General features: G+C 42.6%; 1 protein-coding gene across 4 annotated transcripts in view; it reads right to left on the reverse strand.

Annotated features, from left to right (window-relative positions):
• SAMD8 (sterile alpha motif domain containing 8) overlaps positions 1-19,974 on the reverse strand; it is a 70,442-nt gene that overhangs the window by 11,917 nt on the left and 38,551 nt on the right. For all 4 annotated transcript variants that reach the window (XM_063727604.1, XM_009245440.4, XM_009245441.3 and 1 more), the window contains exons 2-4: positions 18,595-19,187; positions 5,440-5,535; positions 1,528-1,645 (exon numbers count right to left, since the gene is read on the reverse strand). In XM_063727604.1, the coding sequence (XP_063583674.1) occupies positions 1,528-1,645; positions 5,440-5,535; positions 18,595-19,172 (792 nt within the window). In that variant the 5' untranslated portion in view covers positions 19,173-19,187. The remainder of the gene's footprint in view (positions 1-1,527; positions 1,646-5,439; positions 5,536-18,594; positions 19,188-19,974) is intronic.

Consider the following 19,974-nt stretch of genomic DNA (forward strand, 5'->3'; position numbering starts at 1 on the left):
TTGTATATAATTTGGACAAAATTCCTTGCAAATTTGTATATAGATTTTAGCCAATTTTGTATATAAAGTACAGGCGATTTTCAGAGTCTTATTTTGTCCCCATCTGCATAATTTCTTCTCTCTGTTTAATGAGATGTCTACAGTACACCAAAACAAATCCACAAAATATAAAATGAAAACCAAAAGTCAGCCATTATTTTGTTTATCTCAAAAAGAGTAAAGTTTAGAGTGCTGAGTATGCCGTCAAACTGCAACTTTTGTTTGTTTGTTTGTTTGTTTTGTTTGTTTTTTTTGAGACGCAGATTCACTCTTGTTGCCCAGGCTGGAGTACAATGGTGCCATCTTGGCTCACTGCAACCTCCGCCTCCTGGGTTCAAGTGACTTTCATGCCTCAGCCTTCTGAGTACCTGGGATTACAGGTGCCTGTCACCACGCCCAGGTAATTTTCTGTATTTTTAGTAGATTGCACCATGTTGGCCATGCTGGGTCTTTAACTCCTGATCTCAGGTGATACACCCGCCTTGGCCTCCCAAAGTGCTGGGATTACAGGCGTGAGCCACTGCACCTGGCAGGCAACATTTTTAAAGGAGTGAGGAGGACAGTGAAGGAATCAGAGCATGCCATATGAGAAACTTTTAAAATGCTGAGGATGGTGGGAAAGGGAAAATAATAACTGAAAGAAAACTGTTTTCCTTCTTTCTTTCTTTGTTTTTGAGACAGAGTCTTGCTCTGTTGCCCAGGCTAGAGTGCAGTGGCACGATCTCCGCTCACTACAACCTCCGCCTCCCAGGTTCAAGCGATTCTCCTGCCTCAGCCTCCCGAGTAGCTGGGATTACAGGCGTCCACCACTGCGCCCGGCTAATTTTTGTATTTTTAGTAGAGATAGGGTTTAACCATCTTGGGCAGGCTGGTCTCAAACTCCTGACCTCGTGATCCACCTGCCTTGGCCTCCCAAAGTGCTGGGATTACAGGCATGAGCCACTGCGCCTGGCCAAAAGAAACACTTTTTTTTTTTTTTGAGATGGAGTCTCACTCTGTTGCCCAGGCTGGAGTGCAGTGGCACGATCTCGGCTCATTGCAACCTCCACCTCCCAGGTTCAAGCAATTCTCTGCCTCAGCCTCCCGAGTAGCTGGGATTACAAGTGCCCACCACCACGCCCAACTAATTTTTGTATTTTTAGTAGAGACAGGGCTTCACCATCTTGGCCCGGCTGGTCTTGAACTTCTGACCTCATGATCTGCCCGCCTCAGCCTCCCAAAGTGCTGCGATTACAGGCATGAGCCACTGTGCCCGGCCGAAAGACATTTGCTTTCTATAGCTCCACAGCATAGAACAAGTTTCAACAGAAATAACAGAGAGGTAAATCTGGCTTAAGACTTTTACCAAATTATTTCTATAGTTTTTTTATAGACATTGCAGATACTAAAAAGCACATTTTAATACTATAAGCAAAATCTTAGCCCTATTGCATACAGTGTGCCATCAACCCACCAAAAACAAGAATGATAAAGAAGGTAGCAGGCTACCTTTCCAGTACACTGCAGGTGCTGTCCTGGCACGGAGAGGGAGGTCACAAACATGGTAAAGCAGCGAAGCAAGAATACAGTTCCCATCAGACTACAGAGCCTTCGCAGAAGTATTGACCTGTAACAGATCAACCAAAAAGGGGGAAAGATCAGAAGAAAACAAACCAAAAAACCCCAGGCATCAAATATTTACTTCAAGGAAGAGCAAACAGAAAAATCACTAGACTCTTTGAAGAGGACAGAAATCTTAAAGACCATCAGAAGCATCGTTGTCCAATAGAATTCTCTGCAATGATGGAAATGTTCCATATACTGTCCAAGAAGCTATTTATATACCATGTGGATCTTACGGACTTGAAATGTGGCCAGTATGACTGAGGAACTGAGTTTTAAACTTTATTTCATTTTAGTTAATTTAAATTTTGCCATAATGAACAATACAGACCTAAATTATATTCTAAGAGTATCATTTCACTGATAAGAAAATATGGCTAAGAGTCCAGGCGTGGTGGTGCGTGCCTGTAATCCCAGCTACTTGAGAGGCTGAGGCAGGAGAATCACTTGAACCCGGGAGATGGAGGTTGCAGTGAGCCGAGAATGCGCCATTGCACTCCAGCCTGGACAACAATAGCGAAACTCCGTCTCAAAAAAAAAAGAAAATATGGCTAAGAGAAAGTAAAAGAGTTATACAAGACAGAAGACAAGTAAGCCTGGTGTTAGTCCTATTACTGAAAATTGCTCTTAAATTATTTATAAGAGATAAAGTTGGCCGGGGATGGTGGCTCACGCTTGTAATTGCAGCCCTTTGGGAGGCCAAGGTGGGAGGACTGCTTGAGTCCAAAAGTTTGACAACAGCTTGGACAACATAACCAGACCTCATCTCTACAAATAATTAAAAAATGAGCTGGATGTGGTGGTGCACACCTATGATCCCAACTACTTGAGAGGCTGAGGTGGGAGGGTTGCTTGGGCCTGGGAGTTGGAGGCTGCAGTGAGCTATGATTGTGCCACTGCACTCTAGCCTGGGTTACAGAATGAGACTTGTCTCAAAAAATAAAAAATAAAAATAAAAAAAAAAGGAGGTAAAGTTAAACACCTGTGATTCCAGGGAATTTTTTGCTCATTTATAACACTGTAGGCTAGGTGCAGTGGCTCATGTCTATAATCCCAGAACTTTGGGAGACCAAGGCAGGAAGGAGGATCGCTTGAGACCAGCCTGGGCAACACAGTAAGATCTTGTCTACAAAAAATTAGTCAGGCATGTTGGTATGTACCTGCAGTCCTAGGCTGAGGGGAGAGGACTGATTGAGCCTAGGAGGTCAAGGATGCAGTGAGCCATGATCATGTCACTGCGCTCTAGCCTGGGTGACAGGGCAAGACCCTATCTCAAACAAAACAAAAAAATCCATTGTAAATTAGTTAATGATAGTAGCTATCGAATACTCATTCTAACTTCTCTTACCTTAAACTTAAGCTATAAAACACTATGTTTTTAAAAAAATCTTTATATCAAGTATATATCAAATAAAAATTCTGAATAACTGTCACTTGGGTAATCATGAACTGCACTGTGACAACACCAGTACTGTTGGACTAATATTCCTGAGGACAGGGACCATACATCACATATTTTTGAAATGATCCTCCCACCCTCAGAAAAAGCACTAAACACAAGGCTAGGTATGTTTCAAGCATTAGTGTGCACTCCTGAGATGGAGCCTAGGAATCTGCATTTTAACAAGCACCCAGGTGATTCTAACGAAAGTGGTACAAACACTTTGAGAAACACTTTCTTTGACTAAGTAAACATTAACACTTGGATTTAATGGGTTACCTCTATGCTTTGTTAAACCTACCAAGGTTTCCTGTAAGGTAAACTCCAGTTTTGAAGAGCAGATAAATTCAAATTGATGAGATCTTGTGAGGCAAAGTTAACCAGAAAGCAGCAATGATACACATGTTTTAAAACCACCTCTGGTTTTAAGCAATCCAGAATTTAAAATATTGCTGCAAAACAGGACAAAATGGGAGAGAATGAGGCTCAGTGTGGCCTAAAAGTGTGATAAGAATAGCAACCACCAACCTTTCTTTTCACCTTCAGAACACTGAAATAACTGCTGCCTAGGACCTAAAGCTCATCACTGTGGTTTACCTCAAGCACTTCCTGGTGAGGAGAAAGGTCAAAACCTCAAGCAACTACCCTTGTTCCTCTCTCCAGTGTTCCAAAGACAATGGAGAGCAGAAGCTACAATTTTTTTTAAAGTAATCTCAAAGCTCACATATCTACAATTTTTTTAAAGCCCCCTCAGGAGCTCTTATGCAATATCTACTAATTTTATCTTTAATTTTTTTGCTTACAATGCCTTGTTTTTTACTTAAATCCACTAATTCTTCCTGCCCATTAAACTAGGAAAGGAGCCCCCCAGGCTTCCTTTTTTTAATTAAAAAAATTCTTCCTGGATGACTCTGGGTACACTGCCTGTGAGTTAGCCCTGCTCCACAAGAAGCAGTAAAAGTAAATAAAATGAAAGTAAATGAATTCTTTCCTCTATATTTTTTGGTGAAAGTGCCAAGAAGCACTTTCTAATTTAGCAACTTCCTATACCATCTGAAGTAAACCACACAGACTATATGTACATGTTGTGCAAAACCATCTGTTTTTTGGTTTTTTTTTTTTGGAGACAGGGTCTGGCTCTGTCACCCAGGCTGGAGTGCAGTGGCACAATCACAGCTCACTGCAATCTTGACCTCCTGGGCTCAAGCAATCCTCCCACCTCAGTCTCCTGAGAAGCTGGGACCATAGGCATGTGCCACCACACCTGGTTAATCTTTAAATTTTTTGTAGAGACAGGGTCTCTTCATGTTTCCCAGGCTGGTCTTGAACACCTGGGCTCAAGCAATCCTCCTGCTTCAGCCTCCTAAAGTACTGGGGTTACAGGCATGTGCCACTGTGCCTGGCTAATAATTTTTTTTTTTTTTTTGAGACAGAGTCTCGCTCTGTCACCCAGGCTGGAGTGCAGTGGCACAATCTCGGCTCACTGCAAGCTCTGCCTCCTGGGTTCACGCCATTCTCCTGCCTCAGCCTTCCAAGTTAGCTGGGATTACAGGCACCCGCCACCATGCCCGGCTAATTTTTTTTTGTATTTTTAGTAGAGACGGGGTTTCACTGTGTTAGCCAGGATGGTCTCAATCTCCTGACCTCGTGATCCGCCCGCCTTGGCCTCCCAAAGTGCTGGGATTACAGGCGTGAGCCACCGCGCCCGGCCAATAATCTCTTTTTTAATGGGCCTCCTCCAAGCAGAGAAAATTTCTTCCATCTAAACATGTGACCAAAGAATATCCTTGGAAGAGTTTCTATCCTACAGAAAGTAACATTTCCAGTTTGTTTCTAAAGAAAGATAAGGCTTTCTTATCTCAGCTCACCACAATGTCCAACCCCGGGGTTTAAGCGAGTCTCCTGCCTCAGCCTCCCAAGTAGCTGGGATTACAGGCATGTGCCACCACGCCCAGCTAATTTTGTATTTTTAGTAGAGATGGGATTTCTCCATGTTGGTCAGGCTGGTCTCGAACTCCTAACCTCAGGTGATCCACCTGCCTCGACCTCCCAAAGTGCTGGGATTACAGGCATGAGCCACCGCGCCCAGCCTCTTTTTTTAGATCGGAGATGGGCACGATCAGCCATAGGGCATCTCTGATCTTTCCGTGCAAAATGCATTCAGGATTATTACTAAATATGTAGATATTATCTTAGGCTGACTCTTACTGATCAAACTCAAAATCCTTTGTTAATAACTATGTCACAATGACCAGAGAAGGAAATTAACAAGGAAACTGCAAAGAGAAAGATAAGATTTTATGATCTTGATACAAGAGTCAAAACATTTTCAGTCATTTAATGGAGTAATGAGGTACCTGTGCTTGTGAAGAAGAAGAACCAGGAGCCAAATATAGCACAGAATCATGCCACATACTTCCGTCATGGCAAAGGCCCATGGGATTCTAGGAACACTGGAACAGAAAAAAATGATTTTGAATTGAAGAAGTATACATGTGAATGATGCCACCCTTTTCAGTAAGGTGCTCTTTTAATAATGACCTTAAAATTGGTTTTATATAACTTTTATCTCTTTCAGAAGATGATATTTGGAGAAACTGGGAGAAAAAATCTGTGTCATTAAGTACCCCCACCTATCGGAACCTGTTTCTTGTCCGTTGATTCCTAGTCAGGGTTCTCTATAAAGAAGTGACTGACAGCAAATGCCAGAGGAAAAAAAAAAAAAGAAGTGGCCACCCTTTTCTCCCATCCTATAGCACAGCAGATCTGGATATAGGACTACCCACAAAGGACAATGGGAGAAAGGCCCATTTCTTGCATGAAGTGCTCTTTTCAGAGTGCAAACAATCAGGGTTTGAACTTGATGCTTTGTTGTTGTTGTTGTTGTTTTTGAAACAGGGTCTTGCTCTGTCACCCAGGTTGCAGTACAGTGGCACCATCATGGCTTACTGCAGCCTAGACAGCCCAGGGCTCAAGTGATCCTCCCACCTCAGCCACCTAAGAGGCCAGGACTACAAGGCCCGTGAAACTATGCCTGGCTAACTTTTTGTATTTTTTGTATGGGGTCTCACTTTGTTGCCCAGGCTGGTCTCAAACTCCTGAGCTCAAGTGATCCTCCCATCTCAGACTTCCAAAGTGCTGAGATTACAGGTGTGAGCCACAGCGCCTGGCCCCTTGTTTTTGTTTTTTGTTTTACCTCTTTCTCTCTATCCTCCCTTGTTTTGTAACCCTGGTTTTTTTTCTGTTTTCAATTTGTCCCTTTTTCCTCCCCACCAAACAGCTCCTATGATTACTCACTAATAAAGGACAGGTCACTTTAAGAAAGAAAAAGGAGAGAGAGGGAGAGAAAAAGAGAGAAAGAGGCTGGGCATGGTGGATCACGCCTGTAATCCCGGTGCTTTGGGAGGCTGAGGTGGGCCAACTACTTGAACTCAGGAGTTCAGGAGACCAGCCTGGGCAACATGGTGAACAACCCAAACTCCCAGGTCTCTACGAAAAATACAAAGATTAGCCAGACGCGGTGCTGCGCGCCTGTAAGTCCCAGCTACTTGGAAGGCTGAGGTGGGAGGATGGCTTGAGCCTGGGAGGCAGAGGTTGCAGTAAGCCGAGGTTTCATCACTGCCTCCAGCCTAGGTGACAGAACCAGACCCTGTCTCAAAAAAGAAAAAAAGAAAGAGGGAGGAAAGAAGGAAGGGAGGGAGGAAGGGAGGAAGAAAGGAAGGGGAAGGAGACTGAAACGAATGAAATAGTCCAGTAGGTCATCTCTGGGTGCCAGGATTATTGACGGTTCTTTTATTCTTTGTACATTTCTACTAAAAACTTTTCTACAATGACATGTTAATTTTATAACTAGGGAAATAAAGGTATTTAAAAAAAGAAAACATGGCTGGGCGCGGTGGCTCACGCCTGTAATCCCAGCACTTTGGGAGGCCAAGGCGGGTGGATCACGAGGTCAGGAGTTCAAGACCAGCCTGGCCAACATGGTTAAACCACGTCTCTACTAAAAATACAAAAAAATTAGCCAGGCGTGGTGGCAGGCACATGTAGTCCCAGCTACTTGGGAGGCTGAGGCAGAGAACTGCGTGAACCCGGGAGGCAGAGGTTGCAGTGAGCCAAGATCATGCCACTGCACTCCAGCCTGGGCGACAGAGTGAGACTCTGTTTCAAAAAAAAAAAAAAAAGAAAAAAATTCCTTTCTTGTACAACTTTTTGTAATTTGCTGGAGCTAATAAATTCTTCTTTTTTTAGTTTGCTCTGTGTTTCCTGAGTGCTTATTACTAACTCATCCCCAAACTAGTCTATCAATTTCAATTTTTCCTCCAGTGCAATCTCTCCTAGAGCCTTCTCCCTTTTTATTCCAATTTAGAATGGTTGTATTTTCCAATCCTCCTGCGTGGTTATTTCCTAGAATAAAATTAACTCTCATCTTGGCAATTCAGTTTTTTTTTTTTTTTTTTTGAGACGGAGTTTCACTCGTGTTGCCCAGGCTGGAGTGCAATGGCGCAATCTTGGCTCATCGCAACCTCTGCCTCCTGGGTTCAAGCAATTCTCTTGCCTCAGCCTCCCGAGTAGCTGGGATTACAGGCATGCGGCACCAGGCCCGGCTAATTGTGTATTTTTAGTAGAGATGGGGTTTCTCCATGTTGGTCAGGCTGGTCTCGAAATCCTGACCCCAGGTCATCCTCCCGCCTCAGCCTCCCAAAGTGCTGGGATTACAGGCGTGAGCCACGTGCCCGGCCTCACTTTTTTGAAACAGAGTCTCGCTTTGTCGCCCAGGCTAGAGTGCAATGATGAAATCTTAGCTCATTGTAACTCCACCTCCTGAGTTCAAGCAATTCTCGTGCCTCAGTCTCCCGAGTAGCTGGGATTACAAGTGCCCGCCACCACGCCCAGCTAATTTTTGTATTTTTAGTAGAGAAAGGGTTTCACAATGTTGGCTAGGCTGGTCTCGAACTCCTGACCTCAGGTGACCCAGCCGCCTCGGCCTCCCAAAGTGCTCCCAAAGGATTACAGGTGTGAGCCACCACACCCAGCCCCTGCTGGATTTTAAATCTCTATTTTCTCTCTCTTTTTTTTTTTTTCCAAAAGCTCTTTTTCTCTGAATTTTCTTTGGGCCTCTCATTACTGTCACATAGAATGCAACATCTCTTATTTCTCTTGAAAACATGAAAGTTTTTTTTTAAGTGTTCGTCTGCTCCCTATTTTGTGTTTTCTAATTTACTTTTTTTTTTCTGTTTGCATTTATGTTTTTTCTCAGACGTCTGGTTTCTTGACTGACCATTCATATTTGACAGTAAAGTACTAAAAAAGATGAGACATTCTGTGGGCATAGACTGAGCTTTGTCAAGCTTTGGGTTTCTCTGCGCACTCAGAGTGTGCAGAGATCTAGTTGATTAGATAAGGATATCCCAACCAGTTATTTACAGTGTTTTTCTTCAGGTTTTCCAAGGAAAGGAATCTTACCCTTCTTGGAAGACTGGGGTTGGGTAGGAGGGGAGATGAGAAATAAGTCTGGCTACTTAAGGAAGGGAGCTAGAAGTCTCTGTGATTGGTATATAGACTTTTAATGAATCCTCTTGAAAACATGGCAGCTCTCATCTGGACATGGAAAACATGTTCTCATCTGGACATGGTATCCCTAAGTCAACAGTGCTTCATATTCAACTGCTCTGGAGAACAGACCGCTAGTCTTCTGTCAGAGTAGAGCAGGTATAAAAGCTTAAGTAGATTTTTTTTTTGAGACAGGGTCTCGCTCTGCTGCCCAGGCTGCAGTGCAGTGGCGAAATCTCGGCTAACTGCAACCTCCACCTCCTGGGATCAAGCCATCCTCCCACCTCAGACTCTCCAGTACCTGGGACTACAGGCACACTCCACCATGCCTGGCTAATTTTTGTATTTTTTGTAGAGAAAGGGTTTCACCATGTTGCCCAGGCTTAAGGAGATTTTTAACCAATTCTCCCCTATTTAGCTCCTATCTGTACCTGGCCTTGAGTGATGCTTGGTACTTTCTGTTTTATGGGAGCTCTGAAGTACAAATAAACTTACCTCTTGGGCAGGGCCCCCTTCCACCCACAACCTCACAAGAGGTACTTAGCGTTCTACTTTCCAAACTTCCATTATTAGCACTGTTTTTGATTTCATGAGATTATACAGTTTCTTCACTCTTTTACTGCCATTTTAGTGGACTGTTGTGAGGAACCTGTCAAATATGTATTCAATCCCTCATATTATTTTTGAGCTAAGCTTTTAAAATGCATTATACACGGATATGCCCTTTTTCTGGATAAAATTTAATTTCCTTGGCTGGGCCTGGTGGCTCACGCCTGTAATCCCAGCACTTTGGGAGGCCAAGGTGGGCGGATCACGAGGAGAGGAGATCGAGACCATCCTGGCTAACACAGTGAAACCCCGTCCCTACTAAAAAATACAAAAAAAAAAAATTAGCCTGGTGTGGTGGCAGGCGCCTGTAGTCCCAGCTACTTGGGAGGCTGAGGCAGGAGAATGGCGTGAACCCAGGAGGCGGAGCTTGCAGTGAGCCGAGATCGCGCCACTGCACGCCAGCCTGGGCGACAAGCAAGACTCCGTCTCAAAAAAAAAAATTTAATTTTCTTTAGTAATTTAGAGTCATCACTATGAACACTGATTATTATACTGTATATGGTAATGACCTTGGAGACTACTGAGAAATGAAGGGCAGTTAAGCCCAGATTGATGTAGTTTTTCCATTATTTATGTTTGCTTTTTATAGTGCTTTTGTTTCTTCCCTTGCTATTATGGTTATCAGCTCTCACTTCTCACTGCTGTAGGTAGGCCTGCTTCTAGAAACATTCCTATCTTCTTCTAATTTTCTGTTTCTATGTGCTGAACACATTGGATTTGTGTAAAATAAGCTTCAGAAGCAGACCCTGAAACAAACATCAGTGTGAAAGTCAATTACAGGGAAATGTTCTCAAAGAAAACCCACAGGGTAGTGGGTTATGATATGAGATTAGAAGGCAAGGAAGCAAAGCAAGGGTGAGACATCAAGCAAAGCCCTGTGGAGAACTCAGGAAAGGGTAACTTTGGCTCAGGCTTATGGGGAATTTGGGACAGTGTAGGTCCAATCTAAACGTCGTCCCAATTAGGGCAAAGAGAAATGAGTCACTGGTTAAGGACAGCTGCTGGTGGGAAGTAAATTTCCAAATACTTTTTGGCTTTCTCTTCAAGCAGGCAAAGTTGCTCCAGCAGCCCAAGAGCAGCCCTCCAACACAGACATATCTGCTGGATGTTGGGAGTATCCATGTGCAAGAAAATGGAAAAGAGATCTGAGGGGATATAGAAGGAACACTGACAGCATCTGCTACCATTCTCCTATGAATAAAGTTTAGATGTTTAAGACCATGGAGTTTTAGTGAGTGGCATAGTAAGTAAAAAGAGTTAGGCAAAATTTGGTTTGAAATCCTCCCTGCAAATTGATAATATATGTCCCGCTGGGTGTGGTGGCTCACACGTGTAATGCTAGCACTTTGGGGGGCCGAGGTGAGCGGATCTCTTGAGGTCAGGAGCTTGAGACCAGCCTGGCTAACATGGTGAAACCCCGTCTCTACTAAAAATACAAAAATTAGCTGGGTGTGGTGGTGTGCACCTGTAATCCCAGCTACTCAGGAGGCTGAGGCATGAGCACTGTTTGACCCAGGAGATGGAGGCTGCGGTGAGTTGAGATTGCACCACTGCACTCCAGCCTGGGTAACAGAGTGAGACTCTGTCTCAAAAAAAAAAAAAAAAGAAAGAAAAGAAAATATTTGTCTATACAAAACTTTGCACATGAATGTTCATAGCAGCATTATTAATAATAGCCAAAAAATAGAAACAACACAAACATCTATCAACTGAAAAATGGATAAACAAAATTGGTACATCCATACAATGGAATATTATTTGGTAATAAGAAGGAAGGTAGTGCTGATACATGCTACAGTATGGATGAATCTTGAAAATATTATGCTGAGTGACACAGAAAGACCCAATACTGTATGGTTCCACTTATATGAAATGTCCAGAATAGACAAATTCATAGAAACAAAGTAGATTAGTGGTTGCTAGGGTCTGGAGAAAGGAAGGAATAGAGAGAGTATGACTGCTAATGGGTATGAGTTTCTTCCCAAGATGATGAAAATGTTCTGGAATTAGTGGTGATGGCTGTACAACTTTGTAAATACACTAAAAACCACTGAATTGTATACTTTATTATTATTATTTTTTTTGAGAGAGTCTTGCTCTGTCACCCAGGCTGGAGGGCAGTGGCATGATCTCGGCTCACGGCAACCTCCACCTCCCAGGTTCAAGCAATTCTCCTGCCTCAGCCTCTGGAGGAGCTGGGACTACAGGCGCGTGCCACCACACCCAGCTAATGTATATATTTTTAGTAAGGACAAGGTTTCACCATGTTGGCCAGGCTGGTCTCGAATTCCTGACCTCAGGTGATCCACCTGCCTCGGCCTCCCAAAGTGCTAGGATTACAGGCATGAGCCACTGCACCCAGCCTGTATACTTTAAAATAATAAAAGCCTCATTGTTCTGCTGAACCATTTCCTGCTCTCCCACTATGCTTTGTTTTTTTATTTTTTGCTTTTTTTTTTTATTATTTTTTCATCTACCTTATATCCTTTACCTCCTTCTTTTTTTCTTTTTTTTTGAGACAGAGTTTTGTTCTTGTTGCCCAGGCTGGAGTGCAATGATGTGATCTCAGCTCACCACAACTTCCGCCTCTCAGGTTCAAGCAATTCTCCTGCCTCAGCCTCCCGAGTAGCTGGGATTACAGGCATGCACCACCATGCTTGGCTAATTTTGAATTTTAATAGAGATGGGGTTTCTCCATGTTGGTCAGGCTGGTCTTGAACTCCCGACCTCAGGTGATCCGCCCACCTCAGCCTCCCAAAGTGCTGGGATTATAGGCGTGAGACACCATGTCCGGCCTTACTTCTTTCCTCATCCATATCAGTCCATGGTCTCTCATTATAACCACTCCCTTGCCACTTTTCCCTTCATTGTACTGCCTAGCAAAACTCAACCCTGCTTAAATCCAGTTCTCCACCTATTCCATATCTGTACCTGTTGTTGAACGAGGCTGGTAAAAACACACAATGCTAATATGACTACTAACCTCAAGGAGACCATTAAGTGCTGCTAATGCATTACACAAGTCTATTCACTCTCCTACTCTCCTAGATGGCTTATTTTATACATCTCATCCTTCCTCCTCAAGCCTCCATCCTCCTCTCCATTCTGTCTTTAAACAGAGAAAATAAAAACAATCACGAGAGCACTTCCTTGTGCTCCACCATCACATATGGCAACCCTCCACCTGTTTTCCTATTTTCTACCTTCCCCTCTGTTATGAAGGAACAGCCCAAGGGCCTAAGGCCAGCCTCTCCCAGCCACAAGGTACCATTCCTTTTCATCTACTCAAGGGCACTGTTCTAACATTGTATCCTCTCTTTCTTCTACCATCATTACCCCCCTACATTGAGTCATTCTTATTATTAATACAACAAACATGCTATCATATAGCCAATCAAAAAAACAAAAATGAACAAACGCCCTCTTGACCCTAGATCCTTCCCCACTCCTGCCCAAGCTACAGCTCCCTTTCTCTGCTGCCCTTCCAGGAAAACTTGTCCCTACAGGAAAGACTTTGTCTCCAATTTCTCTGTTCCTATTCTCTCTCTCTCTCTCTCTCATCATTTCTTTGCCTAATTCTTTTAACTTGAAAAATTCTGATCCTACAAAAAAAGTTAAAAGAATCAACACTATATTCTTCACTTAAACTCATCATTTATAATAATTAACATTTTGCCACATTTGCTTGCTTTCATTCTTTCTATACATACCTACATACATATACACACATACTCTTTTCGGGGAGGTGAACCCCTCCCCGAAGTAAGTTGCAGACATTATGACACTTCTCCCCTTTGTTTCTCTAGGAACAAGGATATCCTCCTCATAACCCAATACACTATTACACCGAGGGAACTGTAACACTGATTTAGTATCATTATTTAACATGCAGTCCATATTCCAATTTTCCTAATTGTCCCAAAAATGTCCTGTATAGCATTATTTTTGTTTTCTTGATATAGGATCTAATTAAAGTTCACGTGGCTCTTGGTTGTCTCTTCAATTTCCCTTACATTTCCCCCTGGATTTTGCCTGCCATGACACTGACATTTTTAGAGTCCATGTCAGCTGTCTTGTAGAATGTTCCCTGTTCTGGATTTGTCTGATTGTTTCTTCGTGATTAGATATAGGTTCAAGTTTTTTTTTTTTGGACAAGATGATTACATAGGTGATGCTGTGGACATCACGTCCAATGCACATAATGTCTGTTTGTTCCACTGTGATGCTACATTTGATCATTTAGTTAAGGTGATGCATGTCAGATCTTGCCACTGTAAAGCTACCTCATTCCCTCTGTAATTAATAGGTGAGATGAAACTTTCAGATCATGTGAATAAGCTCCCCCTCAATGGCCTTTCACCTAATAGATTTTATCATCTACTGATGACTTGCCTGAATACACTGGAGGCAGAATAATCATGCTGTCCACATTTATTTGCTCGTATTATTCTTGAAGAGCTTCCCCTCTCACCCCACAATTTTTGTTTGCTTGGTCTCAGCCCTGGTCTAGTTCATTTTCCTGAGGAATGGTATGTATTTATTTGTTTACTTACTTACCAAGACAAACAAAAGGTCTCGCTTTGTTGCCCAGGCTGGAGTGCAATGGCATGATCACAGCTCACTACAGCCTTGATCTCTTGGGCTCAAGTGATCCTCCTGCCTCAGCCTCTGAAGTAGCTGGGACTGCAGGCATACACCACCACACCTAGCTAATTTTTAATTTTTTATAGAGACTGGATCTCACTATGTTGTCCAGGCTGGGCTAGAATTCCTGGACTCAAGCAATCCTCCCGCCTGGGTCTCCCAAAATGCTGGGATTACAGCAGTGAGCCACCATACCTGGCCTGGGAACAGTATCTTAAAACCATGATCTGTGTGCTCATAGTGCTATTGTTGCTGAGTTTTTCCTGCAATCATTTTGTATCAGTTCACAGAAATTGTCTTCATTCTTTTCTATGATTAAATAGTATGCCACTGTATAGATGTATGATAGTCTATTCAACCAGCTTCCCATGGGTAAGCATTTAGATTATTTACAATATTTATAATTATTACAAACAATGTCACAACAAATACTGTTGTGCTCATGTTGTTTCATATTTGTGGAGTACCTTCACGTAAATTCCAATACATCTCACATTCTCTCCTGAATCTATTATAACCCATTTTTGCCCTTATTAACTCTTGTCATAGTCACTGATGACCAACATGCTGCTAAAGCCAATGGTCAATTATCCTCATCTTACTTGACCTCTCAGCAGCATTTGATACAGCCAATTGTTCCTAACTTCTTAAAATACTTTTTTTTTTTTTTTTTTGCTTGGCTTCTGGCATACTGTTCTCTCTCTCTGCCCATTCCCAAATCTTAGCCTAGATTTCTGTCTCTCTCAATCTCTCTGAACTTCTGCTCATATTTCCATCTCTTACTTGACATCTGATTTTGCTATAAAACATATCTCAAACCTGACATGTCGAAAACCAAACCCTTAATTTTCCCTCCAAGTCAGCTCCTTCCACAGTCTTCCCATCTCTGTAAATGGCAACTCCATCTTTACAGATGCTCAGGTTAAAAATCTTGGAATAGGCTGGGGGCAGTAGCTCACACCTACAATCCCAGTGCTTTGGGAGGCAGAGGTGGGAGGATCACTTGAGGCCAAAAGTTTGAGACCAGCCTAGGCAACATAGCAAAACCCCATCTCTACAAAAGATTTAAAAATCAGGCAGGTGTGGTGGCACACACCTCTCATCCTAGTGACTCAGGAGGCTAAGGAAGGAGATAACTTGAGCCTAGGAATTTGAGGTTACAGTGATCTATGAATGCACCACTAAACTCCAGCCTGGAGAACAGAGTGAGACCCTGTCTCAAAAAAAACAAAAAACAAAAAACATCTTGGAATAATATTTGATTTCTCTCTCTTAATTCATCAAATCCAAATTCATCAGCAAATTCTGTTAGCTCTAATTTCAAAATATATATAGAATTTGACTCTTTCATACCACCTCTACCACTGTTCTCATCCAATCTAAAATCTTCTTTGGCTAGATGAATTTAATAAATTCTTAAATGATCTCTAGATCCCCACCCACACCCCCAGGGTATTCTCAATACAACAACTAGAATGACCTTTTAAAATAGAAGTTAGATCCCTCAACTCTTGTCCTCAGTACTTTCCAGTGGCTTCCCTTTTCATTTAGAATGAAAGCTGAAGTCCTTACAATGGTCCTCAAGTCCTTACACAACCTGGCTTCTTGTCTCCTCTCAGATCTGCTCATCTCTCACTGGTTGTTCCTTGAACCTGCCAGGAACACTCCCAGTTCAGATTTTTGCACCCAGCTGTTTCCTTTGCCTAAAGTACTATTTTCCCCAGACAGCCACATGATTTCTTCCTTACTTCCTTGTGGTCTTCTGCTTACAGTTGGAAAAACTGTATAGAAGGGGAGAGGAGATACATGGATATAACAACTTCTTAGACAGCTTTCAATAAGTTCTCCTTACTTTGGAGAAATCTGCAATATAAACTGGGTTGGTTCTCAGTTTTCCCCATTGCTCAAATTTTATAATTAGGTTAATTTTGGGTTTGTCAATTGCCACTCATCCATCGTCTTCCAACTTCCAAAAATGTATGGCTCTTTTCTCTTATTTTATCCACTCCATCCTGTGGGCTTACTTAAAAAACAAAAACAAAAAACTCTTTACTACAGTTCACCGGGCATGGTGGCTCAAGCCTGTAATCCCTGTACTTTGGGAGGCCGAGGTGGGTGGATCATGTGAGGTCAGGAGTTCGAGATCAGCCTAGCCAACACAGTGAAACCTTGTCTCTACTAAAAATACAACAAAATTAGCTGGGCATGGTGGCACATGTCTGTAATCCCAGCTACTTGGGAGGCTGAGGCAGGAGAATAGCTTGAACCCGGGAGGCAGAGGTTGCAGTGAGCCGAAATTGTGTCACTGCACTCCAGCCTGGACTCTGTCTCAAAACAACAAAAACAAAACAAAACAAAACCTCTTTACTATAGTTTTAGTTGGGGTTTGACAGGGAGCAAAATGAGATGTATACATTATTCTGGCATAGGAACACAGACATTTTAAATTCATTTCATTTTCAAATACAAATACTACACAGCAGTTTTATTTTACTTTATGTATTTATTTTTTTTGAGACAGTCTCGCTCTGACACCCAGGCTGGAGTGTGATGGCATGATCTCGGCTCACTGCAACCTCTGCCTCCCAGGTTCAAGCAATTCTCCTGCCTCAGCCTCCTGAGTAGCTGAGATAATTACAGGTGTCCGCCACCACGACTGGCTAATTTTTGTATTTTTAGTGGAGACGGGGTTTCACCATGTTGGCCAGGCTGGTCTCGAATTCCTGACCTCAGGTGATCCCACCCGCCTCGTCCTCTCAAAGTGCTGGGATCACAGGTATGAGCCCTAATGCCCAGCAAAGGCACTTTTAGAAGGGCAAAAATGTTTTATAAAAAACAAACAAGGGGCCAGGCGCGGTGGCTCACGCCTATAATCCCAGCACTTTGGGAGGCTGAGGTGGGCAGATCATCTGAGGTCAGGAGTTTGAGACCAGCCTGACCAACACTGTGAAACCTCGTCTCTACTAAATATACAAAAATTAGCCGGTCGTGCTGGTGGGTGCCTGTAATCCCAGTTACTCGCGAGGCTGACGCAGCAGAATCACTTGAACCCGGGAGGCAGAGGTTGCAGTGAGCTGAGATCGTGCCATTGTACTCCAGCCTGGGTGACAGAGCAAGACTCCATCTAAAAAACAAAAACAAAACCAAAAACTAACAAACAAGAAAGTAATACTCAAATTTTTAAAAGATTTAAAAATCAAAAATGTGAAAACAGTTCTGAGTACTTGTTTACTGTTTTATTATTATTATTGTTGTTGGAGACAGGCAGGGTCTTGCTGTGCTGCCCAGGCTGGAGTGCAGTGGTGTAACTATAGCTCACTGTAACCTTGACCTGTTAGGCTCAAGTGATCCTCCCACCTTGGCCTCCTGAGTAGTTAGGACTACAGGCATATGCCATCATGCTTGGCTAGTTTTTAATTTTTTGGAGAGATGGGGGTCTTGCTATGTTGCAAGTCTTGAACTTGTAGGCTAGTCCTGAACTCCTGGACTCAAGCAATCCTCCCACCTGGGCCTCCCAAAGTGCTGGGATTATAGGCATGAGCCACCATGCCTGGCCTACTGTTCTATTCTTATTTTTCATATGTTACACATATACTATATTTTTTATGTATTCAATATTTAATAAAACAGCATGCTATCACTGCATCCATTTGTCTTCTTTGTGATAGTTCCAATTCATTTGGTGATAGGACACCATCAATATTTTTGAAAAAGCAGAACCCTATTCTTCATTAAAAAAAAAAAAAAAAAAGGCAACCAAGTTCCATTTATTACAAACATCATTCCAGATACCCTCTTAAAATCTAAAGTACCTGGCCAAGAGCAGTGGCTCACACCTGTAATCCCAGCCCTTTGGGAGGCCGAGGTGGGCGGACTGCCTGAAGTCAGGAGTTCGAGACCAGTCTGGCCAACATGGTGAAACCCCATCTCTACTAAAAATACAAAAAAAGTAGCCGGGCCTGGTGGCATGCTCCTGTAATCCCAGCTACTCGGGAGGCTGAGGCAGGGGAATGGCTTGAACCAGGGAGGTGGAGGTTGCAGTGAGCCAAGATCACACCACTGCACTCCAGCCTGGGTGACAGAGCGAGACTCTGTCTCAAAAAATCTAAAGTACCCAAGGAGCTATAACTACACAAAAATAAATTAAGCAGTCCAGGCCATGATGGCTCATGCCTGTAATCCCAACACTCTGAGAGGCCAAGGTGGGAGGATCGTTTCAGCCCAGGAGTTCGCCCAGCTTGGGCAACACGGTGGGACTCTATTTCTACAAAAAACTTAAAAATTAGCTGGGCATGGTGGAACATGTCTACAGTCCCAGTTTCCTGGGAGGCTGAGGTGGGAGGATTGCTTGAGCCCAGGAGGTTGAGACTGCAGTGAGCCATGGTCGTGCCACTGCATTCCAGCCTGGGTGACAGTGCAGTGTGAGACTGTCTCAAAATAAAAAATTAAATTAAAATTAAAATTAAATTAAATTGAAAAATTAAAAGAGCAGTGGTTTTTCTCACTCACCTAGGCTTAAGGCCTAATTTACTCTAAGTGAAAAAGGTAATTTCAAAGCATATCTTTTTATACCACCAGATAAAGCAAATGAAAAGTATACATCTACCACAATAAGAAACAATATAATTATCATAAATATAGTATCATTGCTGTTTGTAGGATGTTTGTAGCAACATCCTACAAACTTAGCAACTAGAAACAAAACTTACCTGTCTAAGAAAATATCTGGGAGTGGTGGATAGGTCTGCATGTCAGGCACTCGCTCATGGACTATAACCATAATGAAAGATGTAAATCCAAATACTATAAAAACATATATACAACTCAGTATAGTCTTCCAGTATTCTGGGTCCAATCTTCGAACAGAATGTTTGTTTTTACCATTCATGTACTGGTACTGATCAGAATTCAAGTCAGTTATGGGTCCGTCACAGTCATGGGAAAGCTCCCCATTACAGAGCCAGTCTGTACTCTGAAGAGCACTGATGAAAGGGGTCATGGAACCTATGGGACTGTCACTGTTGTAGCCCATCTCTTCTAAAACATCAATATGTATTTTCTGCAATTTTCGGACTGAGAGCATTAACCTTTTAATGTCCCCTAAGACTTTGATTTCCAGAGGAGGAGACCGGAGGTCATATTCAGTCAATGTTAGCAATGTGATTCCATCAAGTCGGTGCTTATTGCATAAAATATCCACATATTCAAAAAAGCCTTCATCCTTCAGCCACACAGCTACATGCTTGGTAGTCCAGCGGCGAATGCAGAGTTGATTAGGACCTGCCATTTCCTCCTCTGCTGCCTGTCGAGAGAAAACAGGAAAACAAAACAAAAGCTTCAGTGTGTCCTAACAATTTCTTCAAAGACAAACACACATAAATACACCAGAAACAGGCCAGGCGCAGTGGCTCATGCCTATAATCCCCAGCACTTTGGGAAGCTGAGTTGGGAGGATCACTTAAGCCCAGGAGTTCGAGACCAGTCCTGGCAACATAGCAAGACCCTATCTCTACCAAAAAAAAAATTTAGCCTGGGCATGGTGGGACACCTATAGTCTCAGCTACCTTGTAGGCTGAGGTGGGAGGATCACCTGAGTCTGGGAGGTCAAAGCTGCAGTGCGGCACGGTTGTGCCACTGCACTCCAGCCTGGGCAACAGAGGGAGATCGTCTCAAAAAAAAAAAAACCATATGTATATATATATATATAGAGAGAGAGAGAGAGAGAGAGAGAGAGAGAGAGAGATAGAGAGATAGATATATACACACACACACGCACACATATGTATATACACACACGCACCCCAGAAACAGTAATTTACCTACACTATCCTATTGGTTTCTAGAGTAAAAGAAACAAAAATTATTCAATAATGAATGGTTTTCAATACATTAACATACTAATAATTTTATGCATATGACTCCAACAGCAGAAGAAAATTTAATAACCAAACATTTTTACAGAAAGACATTTTACAAATGGCTTTTCCACTGTATGAGTCATAATTTAATTAAAAAGCCTACTCAAGAACTGAGAAAAATCCCATTTTAATACTTTTCATAAAATCAAGAAATATAGGAAGATTATATTT

Source organism: Pongo abelii, chromosome 8, assembly GCF_028885655.2.
Source record: "Pongo abelii isolate AG06213 chromosome 8, NHGRI_mPonAbe1-v2.0_pri, whole genome shotgun sequence".
Classification (NCBI taxonomy): Eukaryota; Metazoa; Chordata; class Mammalia; order Primates; family Hominidae; genus Pongo; species Pongo abelii.